At 38.4% G+C, this 24,980-nt stretch overlaps 2 protein-coding genes across 3 annotated transcripts in view; both read right to left on the bottom strand.

Moving 5' to 3' along the window:
- galnt1 (UDP-N-acetyl-alpha-D-galactosamine:polypeptide N-acetylgalactosaminyltransferase 1) overlaps positions 1-24,980 on the bottom strand; it is a 150,362-nt gene that overhangs the window by 101,612 nt on the left and 23,770 nt on the right. The window contains exon 2 of one of the 2 annotated variants that reach the window (XM_058376833.1): positions 15,857-15,997. The exons of the other annotated variant lie outside the window; for it this stretch is intronic. The gene's annotated coding sequence lies outside the window, so the exon portion shown is untranslated. The remainder of the gene's footprint in view (positions 1-15,856; positions 15,998-24,980) is intronic. 2 annotated transcript variants of the gene reach the window in all.
- Positions 8,390-12,325, bottom strand: LOC131343958 (dynein heavy chain-like; the record flags this gene model as incomplete). Its single annotated transcript, XM_058375852.1, has 2 exons — positions 8,390-8,475; positions 11,581-12,325. Coding segments are annotated over 2 exons (831 nt in total), but the record flags the coding sequence as incomplete, so codon positions are not given.

Raw genomic sequence — 24,980 nt, 5'->3', positions numbered from 1 at the left:
AAACTATACTCGAGGAACTTAGTGTGTTTTTGTGTGAAGATAAACACGTAACGAGGCTGCACGAATACATTAGATCACATCTCTGTGATCTGTAGTTTGACTGGAGTCTGCAGCCAAGATATAAAACTCAGCACCGCTATTCCTCTTCTTCACTATGATAGAAGAAGAAAACATGTCAGAAAGCTTTAAATAGACCTTTTTTTCCAGGTCCTATATGATATACTCCGCTAAACAAACGACAAGTAGACGTGTTAAATAATTGACTAAATGAACCGTCTCATATAAAATCTGCCAGTGACTGATTTCACATCACGCATGACTGTTAGCAGAATTGCTATCAGCGGAACAAGTAGCTTTAAACAGCTGTCTTGAAGGACGCACTGTGCTCTCGTCATCCTCATAAAGTTTTATATTAAATGCTTATTATTACTGATCAGGAATTTCAACACAAATAAGTGAATAAATAAATGTCACAAATAAAATTAAATAAACAAACAAATTAAAAATAAATAAATACAGAAACCACAAAAAATATGTAGCTATACTAATGAAGTGAATATAAAAAAAAAATAAAATAAAAAATATCGTTGCTTGTAAAACTGGTCAATCCTTCACGTTTCCTGCTCCTGTGTGTAATACGTTACGCCATGTGTTCATATTTCCTGTCAATCACATATTAATCACAAGCAAATGGCAATCCTGGAAGTGCTGGAAGAACCGAAGCAAAGTCCGAGGTCACTATTTCACAAACGTGTTTTATTGTGGGTTTTGTTAATAAGTTAGAGATAACAGATACAACCTCCAGCTCTCTCTGTTCCTCACTGAACTGCTCCCAAGATTCTTAGCCGGTTGCCAAGCCCAGGTTCAATGGGAGGGTTGCGTCAGGAAGGGCATCCGGTGTAAAACCTGAGCTGAACTGAAACATGCTGACTAAATCATGTGGATACTGATATTTGAACTCATTTATCCTCATATACTGATAGTTATCCTCATATACTGATATTTATACTCATTTATACTCATATACTGATATTTATCCTCATATACTGATAGTTATCCTCATATACTGATATTTATACTCATTTATACTCATATACTGATATTTATCCTCATATACTGAGTTATCCTCATATACTGATATTTATACTCATTTATCCTCATATACTGATATTTATCCTCATATACTGATATTTATACTCATTTATACTCATATACTGATATTTATCCTCATATACTGATATTTATACTTATTTATACTCATCTAATGATATTTATCCTCATATACTGATATTTATCCTCATATACTGATATTTATCCTCATATACTGATATTTATACTTATTTATACTCATCTATTGATATTTATCCTCATCTATTGATATTTATCCTCATATATTGATATTTATCCTCATATACTGATATTTATATTCATCTATTGATATTTATACTTATGTACTGATATTTATCCTCATAAACTGATATTTATCCTCATTTATACTCATATACTGATATTTATACTTATTTATACTCATCTATTGATATTTATCCTCATATATTGATATTTATCCTCATATACTGATATTTATCCTCATATACTGATATTTATCCTCATATACTGATATTTATATTCATCTATTGATATTTATACTTATGTACTGATATTTATCCTCATAAACTGATATTTATCCTCATTTATACTCATATACTGATATTTATACTTATTTATACTCATATACTGATATTTATCCTCATACACTGATATTTATATTCATCTATTGATATTTATACTTATGTACTGATATTTATCCTCATATACTGATATTTATACTCATTTATACTCATATACTGATATTTATACTTATTTATACTCATCTATTGATATTTATCCTCATCTACTGATATTTATCCTCATATACTGATATTTATCCTCATACACTGATATTTATCCTCATATACTGATATTTATACTCATTTATACTCATACTGATATTTATACTTATTTATACTCATCTATTGATATTTATACTCATATACTGATATTTATCCTCATTTATCCTCATATACTGATATTTATCCTCATACACTGATATTTATCCTCATATACTGATATTTATACTCATTTATACTCATATACTGATATTTATACTTATTTATACTCATCTATTGATATTTATACTCATCTATTGATATTTATCCTCATATACTGATATTTATCCTCATTTATACTCATATACTGATATTTATCCTCATATACTGATATTTATACTCATTTATACTCATATACTGATATTTATACTTATTTATACTCATCTATTGATATTTATACTCATCTATTGATATTTATCCTCATATACTGATATTTATCCTCATTTATCCTCATATACTGATATTTATCCTCATATACTGATATTTATCCTCATTTATACTCATATACTGATATTTATACTTATTTATACTCATCTATTGATATTTATCCTTATATATTGATATTTATCCTCATATACTGATATTTATACTCATTTACTGATATTTATATTCATCTATTGATATTTATACTTATGTACTGATATTTATCCTCATATACTGATATTTATACTCATTTATCCTCATATACTGATATTTATACTTATTTATACTCATCTATTGATATTTATCCTCATAAATATTTATACTCATTTATCCTCATATACTGATATTTATACTTATTTATACTCATATACCGATATTTATACTTATTTATACTCATCTGTTGATATTTATACTCATATACTGATATTTATACTCATATACTGATATTTATCCTCATATACCGATATTTATACTTATTTATACTCATCTGTTGATATTTATACTCATATACTGATATTTATACCCATTAGCTTGTTAACAAAACACGCGCTGTCATGGATGTGTGTTTGGGTTTTTCCAGACTTTGCAGCTTGAGTACGACAGAAATTCCCAGTTCAGCCTCGCACTTCGGCGTTACTCAGCAGTATTAATAAACAGTGTGCTTAGCACTTTCTCGTTCTCCATTCAGAAACTGGAGAAACATTGCTTTGGCACTCTCACTCCTTCACAGCATGTGTGGAGGAGGAGACGTTCACGCTCGCACAAACATCATGAGGTTTATTCTTAGCAAATTACATTTGGTTTACCATTTGAGACTTTTTAACGAATTATTTAAAGGAAAATATAAATGTAGAGCGCAGTGTGGTTGTACTGCTATACGATGTGGATGTAGTAGCTTAGTGGTTAAGGTGTTGGGATAATGATCAGAAGGTTAGGAGTTCAAATCCCTGGGCCCCTGAGCAAGACCCTTAACCTAGTTGCATTAAAAATGTAAGTCGCTCTGGATAAGGACGTCTGCCAAATGCCATAAGTGTAAATGTTGAAGCAATGTCACATAATATCATGATACACTGATCAGCCAGACCATCTGACTAGTATTGTGGAGGTTCCACTTGCTCTAACCCACTGAGGCTCGAGTGTCCTATCATAGCCAGAGTTAACTTTTTCAGCAGTTTATGCTACAGTAGCTCTTCTGTGGGCTCGGACCAGAAGCCCTATCCTTCCCTCTATGAGCCTGAGGCGCACTGGGACCCTGTCACTGGTTCACTAGTTGTCCTTCCTTGGAGCACCACACAAGACCTGCTGTATTAGAGACGCTCTGACCCTGCTGTCTAGCAATCAAAGTCACTCTGACCTTTAGACTTGCCCATTTTTCCTGCTTCCACCACATCAACTTAGAGAAGTGACTGTTAAGTGCCACTGTAATGAGATGATAATCAGTGTTATTCACCTCACTTGTCATTGGTTTTATTGTTATAGCTGATCTGTGTCTATACCAATAGCAGTTTATAGTCCGGCTTGAACACACAAAGTTTAATGAGGCACTGAAGCTGTACACAGAGCTGCACAAATAAGCAATTCATCACAAGCCAAAAGAGCAAGTACAAGCTCCAGTGTGTTCCCCAAACTAAGGTTTCAGTTGCACAGAAATCTAATTGGCTGAGCTGAAAAAACATGGAAGCTAACACCTTAACATGTGAAAGCTAGTTGCGATCATTTAACACACTAACCATTTTTGATTTCTCTTAATATGTTTAACTACAAGGTGACACAAGGTGTGTTGTGCTAGCAGGAGAGTTAAGAAACAGTGTTTTTTGTTTCTTAGGGTTTCCACATCTGCACGTTCCTGATACAGAAAAGGTCGCCTGTCATCCGAGCGAGCTAATTAACCGGCAACCAGCTCACACGTCTGTGATGCAGCAGTTGGTGGGATTCGTTAGCAGGTGCTATAGTTACAGCATCCAGATGAAGAGCATCAAGTTTAAACACACACAGAATAAAATCTACTGTTTAGCAATGTTGTATCTTGGACATAAAACTCTGCTTGTCCAAGTTAACCAATTTGCTCATACTGGAACCTTACTATACAGCTGTGGACACCTGACCATCTTACTCAAATTGTTGCTTGTTGACCATCCCATTCCATTCCTGATTTAGTGGAAATTTGTGTTCATTCAGCCACAAAGACGCTGGGTTGTTGATCAGAGGATTGGGTTTCAAGCCCCACTGTTGGGCAATTGATCAAGGCCCCTTAACCCTCTGTGCTCCAGGGGCACTGTGTCATAGCTGCCCCTGTGCTCTGACCCCAACTTCCTCAGCTGGGATACGCGAGGAAAAGAATTCTACCCTGCTGTAATGTATGTGTGGCGATAATAAAGACTTATTCTTCTAAAAAGCATTATTGAGGAACAGTCAGTGTTCTGGTTCATCCCAAAGGTGTTCCGTGGGGCTGAGGTCAGGAAACTTGAGTCCTTCCACACCAACTGTATCAAATCATGTCTTCATGGAGCTCGCTTGTAGGCCTTGTCCTTCTGGAACAGCTTTGGAGCTCTGATTCCAGGGAAGGGAAACTGTATGAGTAGTGTCTGCTAAGCATAAGCAACAGTTATGGCTCTGGCTTAGTGAGCACAAGTTCAGAGGTTCAGGCCTCAGCGCTGCCATGCTGCCACTGCTCCTGCTCTTGAACAAAGCCCTTAACCTACTCTGATGTCTGGACACCGTAACGTGTCTGACCGTGTCCAGCTTGAAGAAAAACATTTCACTGTGCTGGAATGTAAATGTGACAAATAACACTACAGCATTCTGTACCAATGTGTACTTCAGACTTGTTTGGAGAAGAGGCACATGTTGGTGTGATGGTCAGGTGGCCATGAACTGGACGCATCACCCTAATCATCATATATTTTTGATATTTCTGGGGGGGGGGGCAAAATCTTACTGAAAGAGGAACGCAGGAGCGAAGCAGAGACAGCGAAGTTCTTTTCCTCTGTCGCTCTTTAAACAACCCACCTACTGAGACTCAGTGTCACTGCAATTTTGTCAATCAGTTTACAAGATTAATGGCAGGCTTAGTCATCACGCACACAGGGGACTCAATTAGTGCCAACACACAGCAGTTGAAGGAGGTGTGCGTTAAACATAACTGAGTAATATAGCGCTTTGCGTCCAAATATTTACAGCTGTGCGCACGATCGCCGGCCTTCGCCGACCTGAGCTTCGTCTTACGGCGGGATCTAATTAAATCTCCAGCTTCTACACAAACAAACAAACACACAGCGCTTCATTCTTCAGCGGATGACATGCAAGCAAAGGCCGGGGCTATTTTCAGAAAGTGACGCTAATGACGACATCCAGATGAAAGGCTGCAAAGCAGATTATTATGTTTCCCAAAAAATAAAAATAAATGGGACCCTTGCCAGATCCCTAGAGCAAAGTCCCAGAGCTACAGCACTGAATTCAACATACAGTCAACTCTATAGAGGTGAATTCACTTCTGCTGACCATTTTACACTGGGTCAAGTTAATTCAGTGCTACGAATAATAGGACTAAGGGTAATGAATGACATAAGAAACTGAAGGGAGCAGGAACATAATCAACAATGTCGTGTGTTGATCCTACAATCACAGCGTTTTTCCCTTTATTAATAAACACCAGATTATCTCTTTAGAGCTGCAAATACAGTCAGGAAACATCTGCAAAATGAGTTCATGTTTTCACATTAAAGCAGCTGTAGCGCTCTCTCGTTTCTCTCTTTCAAAGTAAAAAAGACAAAAAAAAATATACACGCTGTCATGTTACTGAGTGTCCTCGGGACAACGGAGACTCCTTCCAAAACTGCTCGGTAAACATCTCCTCATAATAAACAAACCGTGCTACAAATCAATTCTAACATTAAAACAAGTGCATTCTTTTAAACCTGCGATCTGTTTTCCAGCCGCTGTTATAGAGCATGAATCAACATCTACTGACCAATCAGATCCGAGAACTTTTATAACAAGGAAAAATAGAGCTGAAAGGTTCTTTCTGATTACTGTGCGAGTTAGGATCAGGTGTAAACATGGCAGTTATGTCAACAGGAAGTCCTTACAAGCAGTGCGCGTGTGCCCACATGTCTGTGTGTGTGTGCGTTTATTGTCTCAGACTTAAAGAAGCTAAGCCTGAGCGTGGGATCTTGGGAACGAACCAAGATTACATCAGCACAGCTGCTATCCGCACCCTACCCACAAAGCTGGTGGGAAATGAGGTTATATGAGGAATGAGAGAATATGACTAAGAGAGTAAAGAGAGATGGAGAGAAACAGACAGTCAGACAGGAGGAATGAGACCCCATGGGGGGGGGGGGGGCTGCATACAGAGACACAGAGATGTAAGGAGAGGTAGAGATGTAGATCTCTATGTAAAAAAGAGGGAGAGCGAAAGTTGGAGAGATAGAGACCAAAGGGGAGATGTCCAGAGAGAACGAGCTAAAGAGAGAGAGGGAAAGAGAGGTCAGTCATGATGTTCAGAAGCTCCGCCTACTAAAGCTCTGATGACATCACAGCCCCTCCACCCGGGACTTGTTTGTCCTTTTCTCTGGCCATCCTTCACTCCACATTCAGTCTGACTAGTAAAAGGGGCCATTGGATTCCTTACACATTTATGGGTGTGTGTGTGTGGGTGTGTGTGGTCACTGAACCATGACGAACACAGTGTGATGACAGGATGAACAGATAAATAGCCTGGAACTCTGAGACCTTATAAGAAATAAACTATGCAGAAATCTCTCTCTCTCTCACTTTTGAAATAAACCCCACTTTTATTTTCTAACCGTCACACACTAAGGTATCCCTTATGCTGTGGTATCTATTACAGCTTCAGCTGCAGTGGAACGCTCCAAATAAGCAGGCGACTCCTTCAATCGTCTACATCTCTCACTCTTTCTTTCCCACACACACACACACACACACACACACACACACACGCGCGCGCATGCACACAAGCACATACATGACTCTGCAAGATGTTGATTTCCTGAGTAAGTCAAATCAGCTATATTGTGACAGTGCTTTGGGTTTTTTTCTACAAAATCAACAGCACATTCTGCTGAAACACACAACTACGACGTCTTCCACTCAACTTCCTCTGCTGATCTATCCTGAGGCAATCTCTTCTTTCCTCTTCGCTCTGTGAAGTGGTTTGTTAGTCAAGCAGATGAGTGTACTTATTATGCAAACACATATTTTGTGGGTAACATACACAGCAACACTTTGCCGAGTAGTCATCGCTTTATGTAGACGGTGTTCGTACAGAAGGTGAAACTGAGAGCACACACACACGTGCGCACACACACACACACACATTAACATTCCTTTGAGTTAGGATTTCATCTCAAAGCCTTATTCCACATGTTCTGAACCCTACACCTGGTGTATCTGCCTTGAGTGATTCAGAAGCTGCTCATCCCGTGGGATTTTCCTGAGCGGCGCTGCACAGACTGGTGTGTAAAATACAGCCAGAAACACTGAGCTGATATGAGAGAGAGAGAGAGAGAGATAGAGAGAGAGAGAGAGAGAGAGAGAGAACATCTAGAATGCTTGGAGGGCTGTAGCAACTCTCTACAAGCGTGGTGAGCAGAAAAGCATGTCGCTGCACGTGGGATCTCGAGGCTGATGGCTAGAAGACCACAGGGGGTTCCACCTATCAGGAAGAGGAATATGAGGGTAGACCTGTATGGGCTTTAAACATGTGACTCGTGGTTTTTCACATGACCCAGACTAAATATAGCCCTCTGTGTGTGTGCATGCTACAGTAGAATTCTGCAAATGACCTTCAGAGCACTCACAGTGAAATAAGAGAGCAAATCTCCATAAGATCACTAAATGGGAATTCTAATGGAAGTAGATGAGGGAATGTGCATCTGTAATCATTTGTCTGTTAAAAGGTCAGGAAACACATCTGTACATCACTGGTAAAGCTCATCAAGTTTTTTGGTGTGTTTTTAAATCAGATTCCAACTGATCCCTTAAACAGAGCAGGTTTATGATGGACTATGAGGCGACGCTTACTTTACTATCACTTCTAGTTGTTTGATGCTTTTCTCCGTTACAGTTGAGCCGAAGCCGAAGGACGGCTCTGAAGAATCGGTAGCTAAAATGGCAACGGTAAAATTAAACACGCCTTAAACAAGCTAACACTATGAAAACCCAGGGGTGGTTTTTTTTTTAACACATATTTCATTATTATTTATTCCCTTAATCCTGAACAAATACTTGATCTTAAAATATAATAAAAAACACCAGCTGTACTGAATACTATGCTCTATGTACTGAATACTATGCTCTATGTACTGAATACTATGCACCATGTACTGAATACTATGGACTATGTACTGAATACTATGGACTATGTACTGAATACTATGCTCTATGTACTGAATACTATGCACTATATACCGCATACTATGCTCTATGTACCGAATACTATGCACCATGTACTGAATACTATGGACTATGTACTGAATACTATGCACCATGTACTGAATACTATGGACTATGTACTGAATACTATGCTCTATGTACTGAATACTATGCTCTATGTACTGAATACTATGCACCATGTACTGAATACTATGGACTATGTACTGAATACTATGGACTATGTACTGAATACTATGCTCTATGTACCGAATACTATGTACCATGTACCGAATACTATGGACTATGTACTGAATACTATGCTCTATGTACCGAATACTATGCACCATGTACCGAATACTATGGACTATGTACTGAATACTATGCTCTATGTACTGAATACTATGCTCTATGTACCGAATACTATGGACTATGTACTGAATACTATGCTCTATGTACCGAATACTATGCACCATGTACCGAATACTATGGACTATGTACTGAATACTATGCTCTATGTACCGAATACTATGCACCATGTACCGAATACTATGGACTATGTACTGAATACTATGCACCATGTACCGAATACTATGGACTATGTACTGAATACTATGCTCTATGTACCGAATACTATGCACCATGTACCGAATACTATGCACCATGTACCGAATACTATGGACTATGTACTGAATACTATGGACTATGTACTGAATACTATGCTCTATGTACTGAATACTATGCTCTATGTACTGAATACTATGCTCTATGTACTGAATACTATGCTCTATGTACCGAATACTATGGACTATGTACTGAATACTATGCTCTATGTACTGAATACTATGCTCTATGTACCGAATACTATGCTCTATGTACTGAATACTATGCTCTATGTACCGAATACTATGCACCATGTACTGAATACTATGGACTATGTACTGAATACTATGCTCTATGTACTGAATACTATGCTCTATGTACTGAATACTATGCTCTATGTACTGAATACTATGCTCTATGTACCGAATACTATGGACTATGTACTGAATACTATGCTCTATGTACTGAATACTATGCTCTATGTACCGAATACTATGCTCTATGTACTGAATACTATGCTCTATGTACCGAATACTATGGACTATGTACTGAATACTATGCTCTATGTACTGAATACTATGCTCTATGTACTGAATACTATGCTCTATGTACCGAATACTATGCTCTATGTACCGAATACTATGCTCTATGTACTGAATACTATGCTCTATGTACTGAATACTATGCTCTATGTACCGAATACTATGCTCTATGTACTGAATACTATGCTCTATGTACCGAATACTATGCTCTATGTACCGAATACTATGCTCTATGTACCGAATACTATGCTCTATGTACTGAATACTATGCTCTATGTACCGAATACTATGCTCTATGTACTGAATACTATGCTCTATGTACCGAATACTATGCTCTATGTACTGAATACTATGCTCTATGTACCGAATACTATGCTCTATGTACCGAATACTATGCACCATGTACCGAATACTATGGACTATGTACTGAATACTATGCACCATGTACCGAATACTATGCACCATGTACTGAATACTATGGACTATGTACTGAATACTATGCTCTATGTACCGAATACTATGCACCATGTACTGAATACTATGCTCTATGTACTGAATACTATGCTCTATGTACCGAATACTATGCACCATGTACCGAATACTATGGAATATGTACTGAATACTATGCTCTATGTACTGAATACTATGGACTATGTACTGAATACTATGCTCTATGTACTGAATACTATGCTCTATGTACTGAATACTATGCACTATATACCGCATACTATGCTCTATGTACCGAATACTATGCACCATGTACCGAATACTATGCACCATGTACTGAATACTATGGACTATGTACTGAATACTATGCTCTATGTACTGAATACTATGCTCTATGTACTGAATACTATGCACTATATACCGCATACTATGCTCTATGTACCGAATACTATGCACCATGTACCGAATACTATGCACCATGTACTGAATACTATGGACTATGTACCGAATACTATGCTCTATGTACCGAATACTATGCTCTATGTACCGAATACTATGGACTATGTACCAAATACTATGCTCTATGTACTGAATACTATGGACTATGTACTGAATACTATGCACCATGTACTGAATACTATGCACCATGTACCGAATACTATGGACTATGTACCGAATACTATGCTCTATGTACCGAATACTATGGACTATGTACCGAATACTATGCTCTATGTACCGAATACTATGGACTATGTACCTAATACTATGCTCTATGTACCGAATACTATGGACTATGTACCGAATACTATGCTCTATGTACCGAATACTATGGACTATGTACTGAATACTATGCTCTATGTACCGAATACTATGGACTATGTACCGAATACTATGCTCTATGTACCGAATACTATGGACTATGTACCGAATACTATGGACTATGTACCGAATACTATGCTCTATGTACCGAATACTATGGACTATGTACCGAATACTATGCTCTATGTACCGAATACTATGGACTATGTACCGAATACTATGCTCTATGTACCGAATACTATGGACTATGTACCGAATACTATGCTCTATGTACCGAATACTATGCTCTATGTACCGAATACTATGGACTATGTACCAAATACTATGCTCTATGTACTGAATACTATGGACTATGTACTGAATACTATGCACCATGTACTGAATACTATGCACCATGTACCGAATACTATGGACTATGTACCGCATACTATGCTCTATGTACCGAATACTATGGACTATGTACCGAATACTATGCTCTATGTACCGAATACTATGGACTATGTACTGTATACTATGCACTATGTACTGAATACTATGCTCTATGTACCGAATACTATGCACCATGTACCGAATACTATGCACCATGTACCGAATACTATGCACTATATACCGAATACTATGCTCTATGTACTGTATATTATGCACTATGTACTGAATACTATGCTCTATGTACTGAATACTATGCTCTATGTACTGAATACTATGCACCATGTACCGAATACTATGCACCATGTACCGAATACTATGCACTATGTACCGAATACTATGCACCATGTACCGAATACTATGCACTATATACCGAATACTATGCTCTATGTACTGTATATTATGCACTATGTACTGAATACTATGCTCTATGTACTGAATACTATGCTCTATGTACTGAATACTATGCACCATGTACCGAATACTATGCACCATGTACCGAATACTATGCACCATGTACCGAATACTATGCACTATATACCGAATACTATGCTCTATGTACTGTATATTATGCACTATGTACTGAATACTATGCTCTATGTACTGAATACTATGCTCTATGTACTGAATACTATGCTCTATGTACTGAATACTATGCACTATGTACCGAATACTATGCTCTATGTACTGTATATTATGCACTATGTACTGAATACTATGCTCTATGTACTGTATATTATGCACTATGTACTGAATACTATGCTCTATGTACTGAATACTATGCACTATGTACCAAATACTATGCTCTATGTACTGAATACTATGCTCTATGTACCGAATGCTTTGTTCTATGTACTTTAGTGTCTAGTGGATGAATTTTAGAAGAGTTGTATCGTAACATATTTTTAGTAACTGGAAGTATAAGCTGTGTCGGTCATCTTGAAAATTGTTTCTCAGCCAGCATCAGCACCTGGTAGCCCCGCCCCCTTCCTCTATATAGCAGAGCTGTGAGAGTCCATGAAGTGTCCAACATTTTTATGATAACTCCAGTTGATTAAGAGACTCATCCTGGTATTTGAAGTGCACTCCATCATGTTGGAGTTTTCAGTATGAACACACTACTCACACTATTTATACAGTGGTACCTCGGTGTTCGACCATAATTCGTTCCAAAAAATTGATCTGATTGAATACCAATTTGGTCGAAAACCGAATATTTTTACCCATAGGAAATAAATGTAAAACGAATTAATCTGTTTCAACTCGACGGTTGATCTCACAACTTTCCTCTTGGCAACACTGATGCCTGATTTCCCCTTTTTTCAGAGACATGGCTACTGAAATTATACCACAAAAGATAGGGTGGGGTTATAACACAAGCACTCACAGATGATGCTTTCAGAACAGATGACCCACGTAAACCGCTTCATCTCTATTGTCTACGCCAGGTAGTATTCTGTACTGAATACTATGCACTATATACCGCATACTATGCTCTATGTACCGAATACTATGCACCATGTACCGAATACTATGCACCATGTACCGAATACTATGCACCATGTACTGAATACTATGGACTATGTACCAAATACTATGCTCTATGTACCGAATACTATGCTCTATGTACCGAATACTATGGACTATGTACCAAATACTATGCTCTATGTACTGAATACTATGGACCATGTACTGAATACTATGGACCATGTACTGAATACTATGCACCATGTACTGAATACTATGGACTATGTACCAAATACTATGCTCTATGTACTGAATACTATGGACCATGTACTGAATACTATGCTCTATGTACTGAATACTATGGACCATGTACTGAATACTATGCACCATGTACCGAATACTATGCTCTATGTACTGAATACTATGCTCTATGTACTGAATACTATGCTTTATGTACTGAATACTATGCTCTATGTACTGTATATTATGCTCTATGTACCGAATACTATGCACTATGTACTGAATATTATGCTCTATGTACTGAATACTATGCTCTATGTACTGAATACTATGCACTATGTACTGAATACTATGCTCTATGTACTGTATACTATGCACTATGTACTGAATACTATGCTCTATGTACTGAATACTATGCTCTATGTACTGAATACTATGCACTATGTACTGAATACTATGCACTATGTACTGAATACTATGCACTATGTACTGTATATTATGCTCTATGTACTGAATACTATGCACTATGTACTGAATATTATGCTCTATGTACTGAATACTATGCACTATGTACTGTATATTATGCTCTATGTACTGAATACTATGCACTATGTACTGAATACTATGCTCTATGTACTGAATACTATGCACTATATACCGAATACTATGCTCTATGTACTGTATATTATGCACTATGTACTGAATACTATGCTCTATGTACTGAATACTATGCACTATGTACCGAATACTATGCTCTATGTACTGTATATTATGCTCTATGTACTGAATACTATGCTCTATGTACTGAATACTATGCTCTATGTACTGAATACTATGCACTATGTACCGAATACTATGCTCTATGTACTGTATATTATGCTCTATGTACTGAATACTATGCACTATATACCGAATACTATGCTCTATGTACTGTATATTATGCACTATGTACTGAATACTATGCTCTATGTACTGAATACTATGCTCTATGTACTGAATACTATGCTCTATGTACTGAATACTATGCACTATGTACCGAATACTATGCTCTATGTACTGTATATTATGCACTATGTACTGAATACTATGCTCTATGTACTGTATATTATGCACTATGTACTGAATACTATGCTCTATGTACTGAATACTATGCACTATGTACCAAATACTATGCTCTATGTACTGAATACTATGCTCTATGTACCGAATGCTTTGTTCTATGTACTTTAGTGTCTAGTGGATGAATTTTAGAAGAGTTGTATCGTAACATATTTTTAGTAACTGGAAGTATAAGCTGTGTCGGTCATCTTGAAAATTGTTTCTCAGCCAGCATCAGCACCTGGTAGCCCCGCCCCCTTCCTCTATATAGCAGAGCTGTGAGAGTCCATGAAGTGTCCAACATTTTTATGATAACTCCAGTTGATTAAGAGACTCATCCTGGTATTTGAAGTGCACTCCATCATGTTGGAGTTTTCAGTATGAACACACTACTCACACTATTTATACAGTGGTACCTCGGTGTTCGACCTTAATTCGTTCCAAAAAATTGATCTGACTGAATACCAATTTGGTCGAAAACCGAATATTTTTACCCATAGGAAATAAATGTAAAACGAATTAATCTGTTTCAACTCGACGGTTGATCTCACAACTTTCCTCTTGGCAACACTGATGCCTGATTTCCCCTTTTTTCAGAGACATGGCTACTGAAATTATACCACAAAAGATAGGGTGGGGTTATAACACAAGCACTCACAGATGATGCTTTCAGAACAGATGACCCACGTAAACCGCTTCATCTCTATTGTCTACGCCAGGGTACGCCACATGGAAAGCGTGTGCGGTTAAAACAGTCAGGTCGGGCCGAACACTTGCGTCAATTTGCGAAAATTTGCGTCAAAATACAGTTCACATTAACATTCGTTCGAATTGTCGTCGAAACGTTGATATTCGTTGCATTCCTGTATGAAACAAGAACCGACGTTCCTGACGGTCGAGTCGTACACCGAAAATATTTTTGTACACTGAGGTCAAATTGACTCGGAAATTCGAATCGAAAACCGAAAATCCAAACACGGATGGTCGAGGACCGAGGTACCACTGTACTACAAAATGCCACCGTATTGTACCACACACAGTGTGCGATATATGGGACACACCCACAGTTTGAAGATTCCCCTGACTGAACGAGTTCAATTTTAATTTGCAGGCATATAAAATGCTGTGAAGTCAAGGCTCTCGTCAACATGAACGGCATGACTGGTGTGCTTCTGATTCTGCGCTTCCATCCAGTAAAATGAAACCAGACACCAATGTAGGTTTTCAGAGTAAGAACAGAAAACAACACTATTAAACAAAAGAAAAATTAATCAGAAAATTCCAGACAGGCCAAAAAGAAAGCCATGTCCATTGTGTTTTACAAGAACACATCAGAAAGGCGACTGTAGACGTAATAAAGAGTTCTCAGTTTATGGGAGGCTTAGATCTCATGTAATGAGTCTCATCTGGGGCAGAAGGCAGTAAAATAAAGCTCAAGTACTCCTGTTTCAGAGAGGAGGGAAGAAATCTGACCTTTCTCTGTTCGTGTCTTTTCTCTTTGTAGGTCAAAATCAATTAGGAGCAGCAGCAGCAGCAGTAATGCTGTCGAAGGACGGGCGAGTATAAAACGAGGGCAGGTCTGGGAAAACTCGTCAATGTGGCTCGAGCGGAATTCTGGAAAACAGCCAAAAAGGATGGACACATGGGTATTTATTCAAATATTATACTTTTTGACACTACTACTTTAAGAAAACAGATAGGTTAACAAAACAGCATGAAAATGTTTTCATTTAGATTACTTTCTAACCTCAACATGGCATTGGTCTGCAAAGATCATACTGTGTACAGGGCTAGTTTAGCTACACTCAGGGGTTAGGAAGCAAAGTGAAAGATGACTGTTCATTATCTACGGATGAATGCGACACGAATCTACCATTTTAGTAACAGGAACAAGGGATGGGGCAATATACAAAATATTAGTTGAGATTTTCTCCCTATCACACCACATGCAAATTAGGTATGAAGCAATTAGGTTAAATGATTCTTCAGTTAGCCTAAATGATTCTTCAATTGGGTTAAATGATTCCTTGATTGGCGAAAATGAATACATAAATAAAATCCTCGATTGCCTCAAAAGATTCCTTGATTAGCTCAAAAAGATGATCCTTGACCATCTCAAATGATTCCCCAAACGTCTCAAATGATTCTTTGACAGTCTCGAATGTTTCCTTGATTGGCCTAAATGATTCTTCAATTGGGTTAAATGATTCCTTGATTGGCAAAAAAAATAAAATAAAATTCTCGATTGCCTCAAAAGATTCTCTGACTAGCTCAGAAGATCTCTCGATCAGCTCCAAACATACCACTGGCACAAATGATTACTTGATTAGCAAAAAAAAAAAAAAAAATTATATATATATATATATATATATATATATATATATATATATATATATATATACATATATATACCTTGTCTAGAATGATTCCTTGATTTCACAACTGTTTCAAACAATTACTTGACCATCTCAAATGATTCCTTGACCATCTCAAAAGATTCTCCCAATGTCTCAAATGATTCCTTGACCATCTCAAACGATTCCTCAAATGTCTCAAACGATTCCTCAAATATCTCAAATGATTCCTTGACCATCTCAAATGATTCTTCAAATGTTTCAAATGATTCCTTGACCATCTCAAACAAATGCTTGACCATCTCAAATGATTCCTTGACTGTCTCAAACAATTCCTTGACCATCTCAAATGATTCTTCAAATGTCTCAAATGATTCCTTGACCATCTCAAATGATTCTTCAAATGTTTCAAATGATTCCTTGACCATCTCAAACAAATGCTTGACCATCTCAAATGATTCCTTGACTGTCTCAAACGATTCCTTGACCGTCTCAAATGATTGCCCAAACGTCTCAAATGATTCCCCAAATGTCTCAAATGTTTCCTTGATTGGCCTAAATGATTCTTCGATTGGGTTAAATAATTCCTCGATTGGCAAAAAAATAAAATAAAATTCTCGATTGCCTCAAAAGATTCTCTGAAGATCTCTCGATCAGCTCCAAACATACCACTGGCACAAATGATTACTTGATTAGCAAAATATACATACATACATACATATGTGTATATATATATATATATATATATATATATATATATATATATATATATATATATATATATATACACACATACCTTGTCTAGAATGATTCCTTGATTTCACAACTGTTTCAAACAATTACTTGACCATCTCAAATGATTCCTTGACCATCTCAAACGATTCCTCAAATATCTCAAATGATTCTTCAAATGTTTCAAATGATTCCTTGACCATCTCAAACAAATGCTTGACCATCTCAAATGATTCCTGGACTGTCTCAAACAATTCCTTGACCATCTCAAATGATTCTTCAAATGTCTCAAATGATTCCTGGACCATCTCAAATGATTCTTCAAATGTTTCAAATGATTCCTTGACCATCTCAAACAAATGCTTGACCATATCAAATGATTCCTTGACTGTCTCAAACGATTCCTTGACCGTCTCAAATGATTGCCCAAACGTCTCAAATGATTCCCCAAATGTCTCAAATGTTTCCTTGATTGGCCTAAATGATTCTTCGATTGGGTTAAATAATTCCTCGATTGGCAAAAAAATAAAATAAAATTCTCGATTGCCTCAAAAGATTCTCTGAAGATCTCTCGATCAGCTCCAAACATACCACTGGCACAAATGATTACTTGATTAGCAAAATATACATACATACATACATATGTGTATATATATATATATATATATATATATATATATATATATATATATATATATATATATATATATATATATATATATATACACACATACCTTGTCTAGAATGATTCCTTGATTTCACAACTGTTTCAAACAATTACTTGACCATCTCAAATGATTCCTTGACCATCTCAAACGATTCCTCAAATATCTCAAATGATTCTTCAAATGTTTCAAATGATTCCTTGACCATCTCAAACAAATGCTTGACCATCTCAAATGATTCCTGGACTGTCTCAAACAATTCCTTGACCATCTCAAATGATTCTTCAAATGTCTCAAATGATTCCTGGACCATCTCAAATGATTCTTCAAATGTTTCAAATGATTCCTTGACCATCTCAAACAAATGCTTGACCATATCAAATGATTCCTTGACTGTCTCAAACGATTCCTTGACCGTCTCAAATGATTGCCCAAACGTCTCAAATGTTTCCTTGATTGGCCTAAATGATTCTTCGATTGGGTTAAATGATTCCTCGATTGGCAAAAAAATAAAATAAAATTCTCGATTGCCTCAAAAGATTCTCTGACTAGCTCAGAAGATCTCTCGATCAGCTCCAAACATACCACTGGCAAAAATGATTACTTGATTAGCAAAATATACATACATACATATACATATGTATATATATATATATATTTCAAACAATTACTTGACCATCTCAAATGATTCCTCAAATGTCTCAAATGATTCCTTGACCATCTCAAACGACTCTCCCAGTGTCTCAAATGATTCCTTGACCATCTCAAACAAATGCTTGACCATCTCAAATGATTCCTTGACCATCTCAAACGATTCTCCCAGTGTCTCAAATGATTCCTTGACCATCTCAAACAAATGCTTGACCATCTCAAATGATTCCTTGACTGTCTCAAACGATTCCTTGACCGTCTCAAATGATTCTTCAAATGTTTCAAATGATTCCTTGACCATCTCAAACAAATGCTTGACTATCTCAAATGACTCCTTGACTGGAAAATTTGGGCTGTAGATTATAGACTTTTCCTTATAGCTTTCACTCATTAGTGTGAACATTCATAAAAGACTTCATTAGAAAAAAAGAAAAAAAAAAAGACATAAATGTCATTAATTCTCTATGTAATCAGAGAGCAGCTGTCAAAAACCCTCACATCATCATCAAAACAAAACAAAACACACACACACACACACCGATAGAAACGACGGAATTAAAAGACATTAATACCAAGAAAAAAATGTAGTCAACTAAACTCCAACAATTAATCAGCAATTATTTCTTAATGTTGCATGAACAGAGCTCAGTGTGATTTTTACCTCAGGAGAGAAAGATATAAAAGAAGCATTATAGAAACCAGAATTAAAGCCTCATTCATAGTTGAATTACTGAGATGAAGAAAGGAGAGTAGCGAATGAACAGAAAGCAGTTGGGAGAATTCTATACAGCAGAAATGGACCGAATGGGTTTCCCAGGCTGCTACACAAACGCTAAACACACAAAAAACACTAAGTAAGCCTACAAAAGGAGTGCGTTTCTGTTACTGGAAACATACAAACACACCCGCGTGTTCCCCCAGTGAGAACATAACCATCAGCTATTCATCAATTAGTTAAGCTATTGGTTTCAGATTGAATCAGCTGGCTTTCAAGCCTCTCGCTAAAGGTTTTCAATTATGATTTAATGCTTCATCAATATTTTATTTCCAACGTGAAAGGCAGCAAAACAGAAACGGTGGCTAAGGCTGTAGCGCCGTGTTAAAAGATTTTTTTAAAAAGCCTCCGACTGACAGAGATGTTAAACTGCTTATCTAAAACCTCACACACACTTCCATTCGGGAGGAAAAATTCACACTCGTAAAAAAATGAGCCGAATTCTCCACTAATAAAGATTTAATATGGGGTGCTCTCAAAGACACACACACACACACACACACACACACACACCTCCCTCTTCTACTCACAGTAGGGCCACTGTGTGCTTTGTGCATGTCCAGCTGCAAGGAGCTGATAGCAGCTATGAAGAAGCTGGTGATAAGCCAGGAGGAGAAAAGACAGACACGTGAGTGCACACACACACACACACACACACACACACACACACTCACCTATAATATCTCACTTAACTGTGCTAATGTTGCTTATGTGTGTGGGTGTGTGTGTTTACCATTGAACATCTTCCTCACAAGTCTAGTCTCGTGTCAGCAGACGTGCTTTTCCGAACGTCACAAACAACAGTGTGTGTGTGTGTAAATATGTGAGTGAGTGTTAGTGTATTTTGTGTGTGTGTGTGTTGATTAAGCTTCAACACGTGTGCACAGAAATTCCCAGAGTTCAGGATAACAGCATACCAGTGCTATCTCTCTCAGCGGAAAACCTGACCAGAGCACAGGAAGTGATGACAGAGCTCAGTAGTAAACATCTGACCGAAGGCTTCTGAAGAATGGAATCGGTTAAATCTCAGAGAACATCTGAAACACTTCTCTACGTCATGCATCCACAACCTTGGGGTCTTTACCAAACAGTGTGTTTTATACATGGGCCTATTAGAATAAATATTTAATTATTAATAATTAATAGTGCAAGACCAGGCATAACATTATGACCACCTGCCTAATATTGTGTTGGTCCCCCTTCTGCTGCCAGAACAGCCCTGACCCATCATGCACTGTGTATTCTGACACCTTTCTATCAGAACCAGCATTAACTTCTTCAGCAATTTGAGCAACAGTAGCTCGTCTGTTGGATCGGATCACACGGGTCATCCTTCGTTCCTCATGTGCATCAATGAGCCTTGGTCACCCATGACCCTGTCGCCGGTTCACCACTGTTCCTTCCTTGGACCACTTTTGATAGATACTGACCACTGCAGACTGGGAACACCCCACAAGAGCTGCCCCTGTCAGTCTGTAATCTACACCAGCGAACGTTCCATCATTGAGTGTAAAGTAAAAAAAAATCTCATTGGATTAACAAACTTTGTTGCGGTTGCTTTAAATATTTAAAGCTATTTGCACTAAAAAGAAATAAAAGGAACGAAACGCTGCAAAGCTTTTGCTATAAATGGCCTTCATGCTCAGAAACCTGTTACGCTAAATGCAACACGTGAACCAGAAATTTCCTCCATTTGCTAGCATTTATTTATGGGTAGCTGAGTTCGCTGCATCGTGACGCACAAGCCCAGTGCTTTCAGCAGTGTGTGTGTGTGTGTGTGTGGGCTCTAAAGCTACAATCACACATGCAAAGTGATCTTATCGCTGCAAATCACTAGTCGCTGTATTATAAAGTAAAAGTTTTCATATGTTGCGTTGCCATAGTAACGATGTTTATCACTGGGTGGCACAACTAGCATTCCACTCAACAACTAATCAGGGTTCTCATCCTAAAATTAAAAATCTGGAGGGAGATTTGTGTATAAAATTCAGCAGTGAAATGAATCTTTAAACAGCAAGACTGTAATTTCGATGCATTTCCCACTACGATATTGACTGAGGGATTAGCTGAGGGTTATACAGGGTCACGAGTCCTATATTCGGTATATGACGAGTTGCACATGATGCTTGAAGTTTCTCTCTTTCACTGTGCCGCTGTTTCTCGATGGAATAAGAAAATTGTAGTAGCTGTCTAAAGCTGACCAGAAAATTCACTTCCTCTTGCACTTCCTTCCGTGCGTCCGTCTTCATTCCCACTACACGGGTAGCGTCTTTATTGGGTCTGTCTGAAAAGTGCAGAGTCACTATCTATTTTACATCGACTCAAAGCTCTTAGCTAATTGACTGCTCACTAAAAATGGACTAACCTCTTTATCTTATGGCTCGAGGCTCTTGAGCAGCGTGACAGAAAAGTGTCGTCGCCGAGAGTTTGGAAACGTGAAGATGCTGCAGACCTTCGTGGCTGGGAGTGTGAGGAGAGCGTAATTAGGCATGCTCGCTGGGAAGGAGTGATAATGTTGCTATCTGGCCCCTGTTTCTCACCAGCCAATCAGGGCGCATGTGTGAGCTCAGTGGGCTACAGATTAGAAGGTGGTGGCAAATCGAGACGCCTCTGTGAGCTCCTTGAGCAAGACCCTTGGCCCTTAATTCAGTTCTATCAGGTCTCAGTTGTGAGTCAGCCAAATGAGATAGACCCAGATGCAGTTGGCACTTTGTGTTCAGCTGCCCTGTGAAGAAGGGACGCTTTAATCGTGGCAGGTTTGGTGGTGCTGGGATTTGAACCTTCTGATCAAAGCAATAAGCACTGAGCCACCACAGCTCTGTGTATTTCAGAAGAAGCACATGCTAGCACTCGTTGTATTTTAGCTCTCATGTGATAGGAAGGTGGGAAACAATTTTTTTTGACTTTATTAAATAAAATCAGGTCCTGACTATCCATCACCCTGAAAGCTCTGCCAGTTTACCTCCACAGTGGGCATCAACAAGACGCTTGACATCTTCCAGCAGAGGGGCCCGTGCCAAATCCTTAATCACTATGAAGAAGGAGTGTCAGCGTCCACAGGAGACTCCGACTGGCTGCCATGTCCTCTGAATGGAGGACCCACAGATCCCTAATACTGCAATGACGTCTACCACCAGGCGCCAAAGGAATTCATCCAAGACGTGAGAAATGTACCTCAAACGGGACAACAGGAGGATCTAGCAGTGGAAGTCTAAGGCTGTGTCCCAAATCTCACATGTATGCACTATTCTGTGGTATTTTGTAGTATAAATAGTGTGAGTAGTGTAGTGTGTTCACAGTGAAAACTCCAACAACAAGGAGTGCACTTCAAGGACCCAGATGATGCACTTATTCAATTCAATTCATTCATATAGCGCTTTTAAGCAATGGACATTGTCTCAAAGCAGCTTTACAGAAATATAGAAACAGGAAAAATTACTATTTATCCCTAATGAGCAAGCCTGTCGATGGTGACGAGGAACAGCTCCCTGAGACGATAGGAGGAAGAAACCTTGAGAGGAACCAGACTCATCCTCATTTTTGGGTGACTGAATAAACAAAGTGTAAAGTGATGGACACTTCCTGCACTCCACGATCACAGCTCTGCTAACATACAGGAAGGGGGCGGGGCTACCAGACACTGACGTTGGATGATAAACAGTTTTCAAGATGGCTAACACCACACTGGTGGACAAGACATCTTAAAAATGTGTTTAAAATTAGTATGCACTGTGTGATTTATTCTTCAACATCTAGCGCCATTAAGTTGCGTGCGTTAACGTTATTTTCTATTGACTGGGAAACGGCTTATACTTCCTGCTAGTAAAAAACATCAGTGCTCCATTTGAGACTATACTACACTTCTAAAATTCCTACTCTAGACACTAAAGTGCATAGTGTAAGGGAAATAGTGTCTAGTCATTTGGAACGGGACAACAAGTTCAAGTCAGTAACATTAGAAGGAGCTTAGTGCTGTAGTGATCTGGGCAACGCGGGGACTCGTGCCGTAGCCTCTCTAACTCCACACTGGACTCCACACTCAACGACTGTCTGCACACTGCATGTACGCAAATCCAACTTAATCCTAAAGGCCCGAGAGAGGAATAAACAGACCGATGGAGTGGAGTGGAGTGGAGGACGCAGAGGAGAGATGATGGCGGGATGAGGGGAGGGATTGGATGGACATTTTCTGCACTGATCTGCCAGACTCCTGCAAATCCCTGCTGGATCTCCCTGCTGGTGCACAAGAGGAGAGAGAGAGAGAGAGAGAGAGAGAGAGAGAGAGAGAGAAACACATTCTTGGAAGTTTATCTTAAGGACGCAGGCCTGTCTTTGTTTTTCGAGCCCAAAACTGAAATTTCCTCTCACTTAAAGAATGAATAAAGCAAAGAACAATGCAACTGAATGCCTGTTTTTGTTTTTTTTAATGAACGTTAAATCATGCGGCTGTAACAGGGTCGCTGTGTTAATTTCACTTTCATTATTACCAGAACGGCACACATGAGCCTCATTAAATCATTTCCTTGCATTTGCGGGCAAAGTGCTGAGGTTGAAGATGTACAAAGTCAGGATATTTAAACAGGATGTGTTCTGGGACACGTTCAGATCTGCTTTGTTTAAATAAAGAGAGAACACAGGCTTTATGTCGTGGCATCCACACCTTCGCACTGAAACGCGGCATATTCATGTTTTTTTTCTGGTTATAACACGTTTATAAAAAGACCTTGATCCTGGCCTGACATGTCAAACAAAGCAGAGAAACTAAAATGTATTGAACACACAGAGCTTGGGACGGAGCAGGAATCAGTAATCACACATAATCTCACTGATCTACTGAGTCATGGTGAAGGCTTCGGAGAGCCTTTCTGAGCTGCGTTTATGCTCCTGAGATAAACACTAATCCGTCCACAAGACCCAAATCCAGGTCTGGAAGCATTACTTTTGTTGGAAAACAGTAAAGTAGCAGCTTAATGTCTGATGGTTACAAAGCACTGAAACTGGAGACTCCGTCCTAAATCATAATAGAGATACACTATATTGCCAAAAAGTCTTGGGACAACCCTTGGGTTTGGTTTGGCCTCTTAGTTCCAGTGAAAGGAACTCTTAATGCTTCAGCATACCAGGACATTTTGGACAATTTCATGCTCTTTGTGGGAACAGTTTGTGGATGACCCCTTCCTGTTCCAACATGGCTGCACACCAGTGCACAAAGCAAGGTCCATAAAGACATGGATGAGCGAGTTTGATGTGGAGGAACTGCACAGAGTCCTGACCTCAACCTGATAGAACACCTTTGAGATGAATTAGAGAGGAGACTGAGAGCCAGACCTTCTCGTCCAACATCAGTGCCTGACCTCACAAATGTGCTTATAGTGGAATGGTCAAAAATTCCCCATAAACACACTCCTAAACCTTGTGGA

The sequence above is a fragment of the Hemibagrus wyckioides genome, linkage group LG23 (assembly GCF_019097595.1).
Source record: "Hemibagrus wyckioides isolate EC202008001 linkage group LG23, SWU_Hwy_1.0, whole genome shotgun sequence".
NCBI classification, from domain to species: Eukaryota; Metazoa; Chordata; class Actinopteri; order Siluriformes; family Bagridae; genus Hemibagrus; species Hemibagrus wyckioides.
The sequence above is the reverse complement of the archived record's forward strand: the minus strand, read 5'-3'. Positions and strand labels throughout refer to the sequence as shown.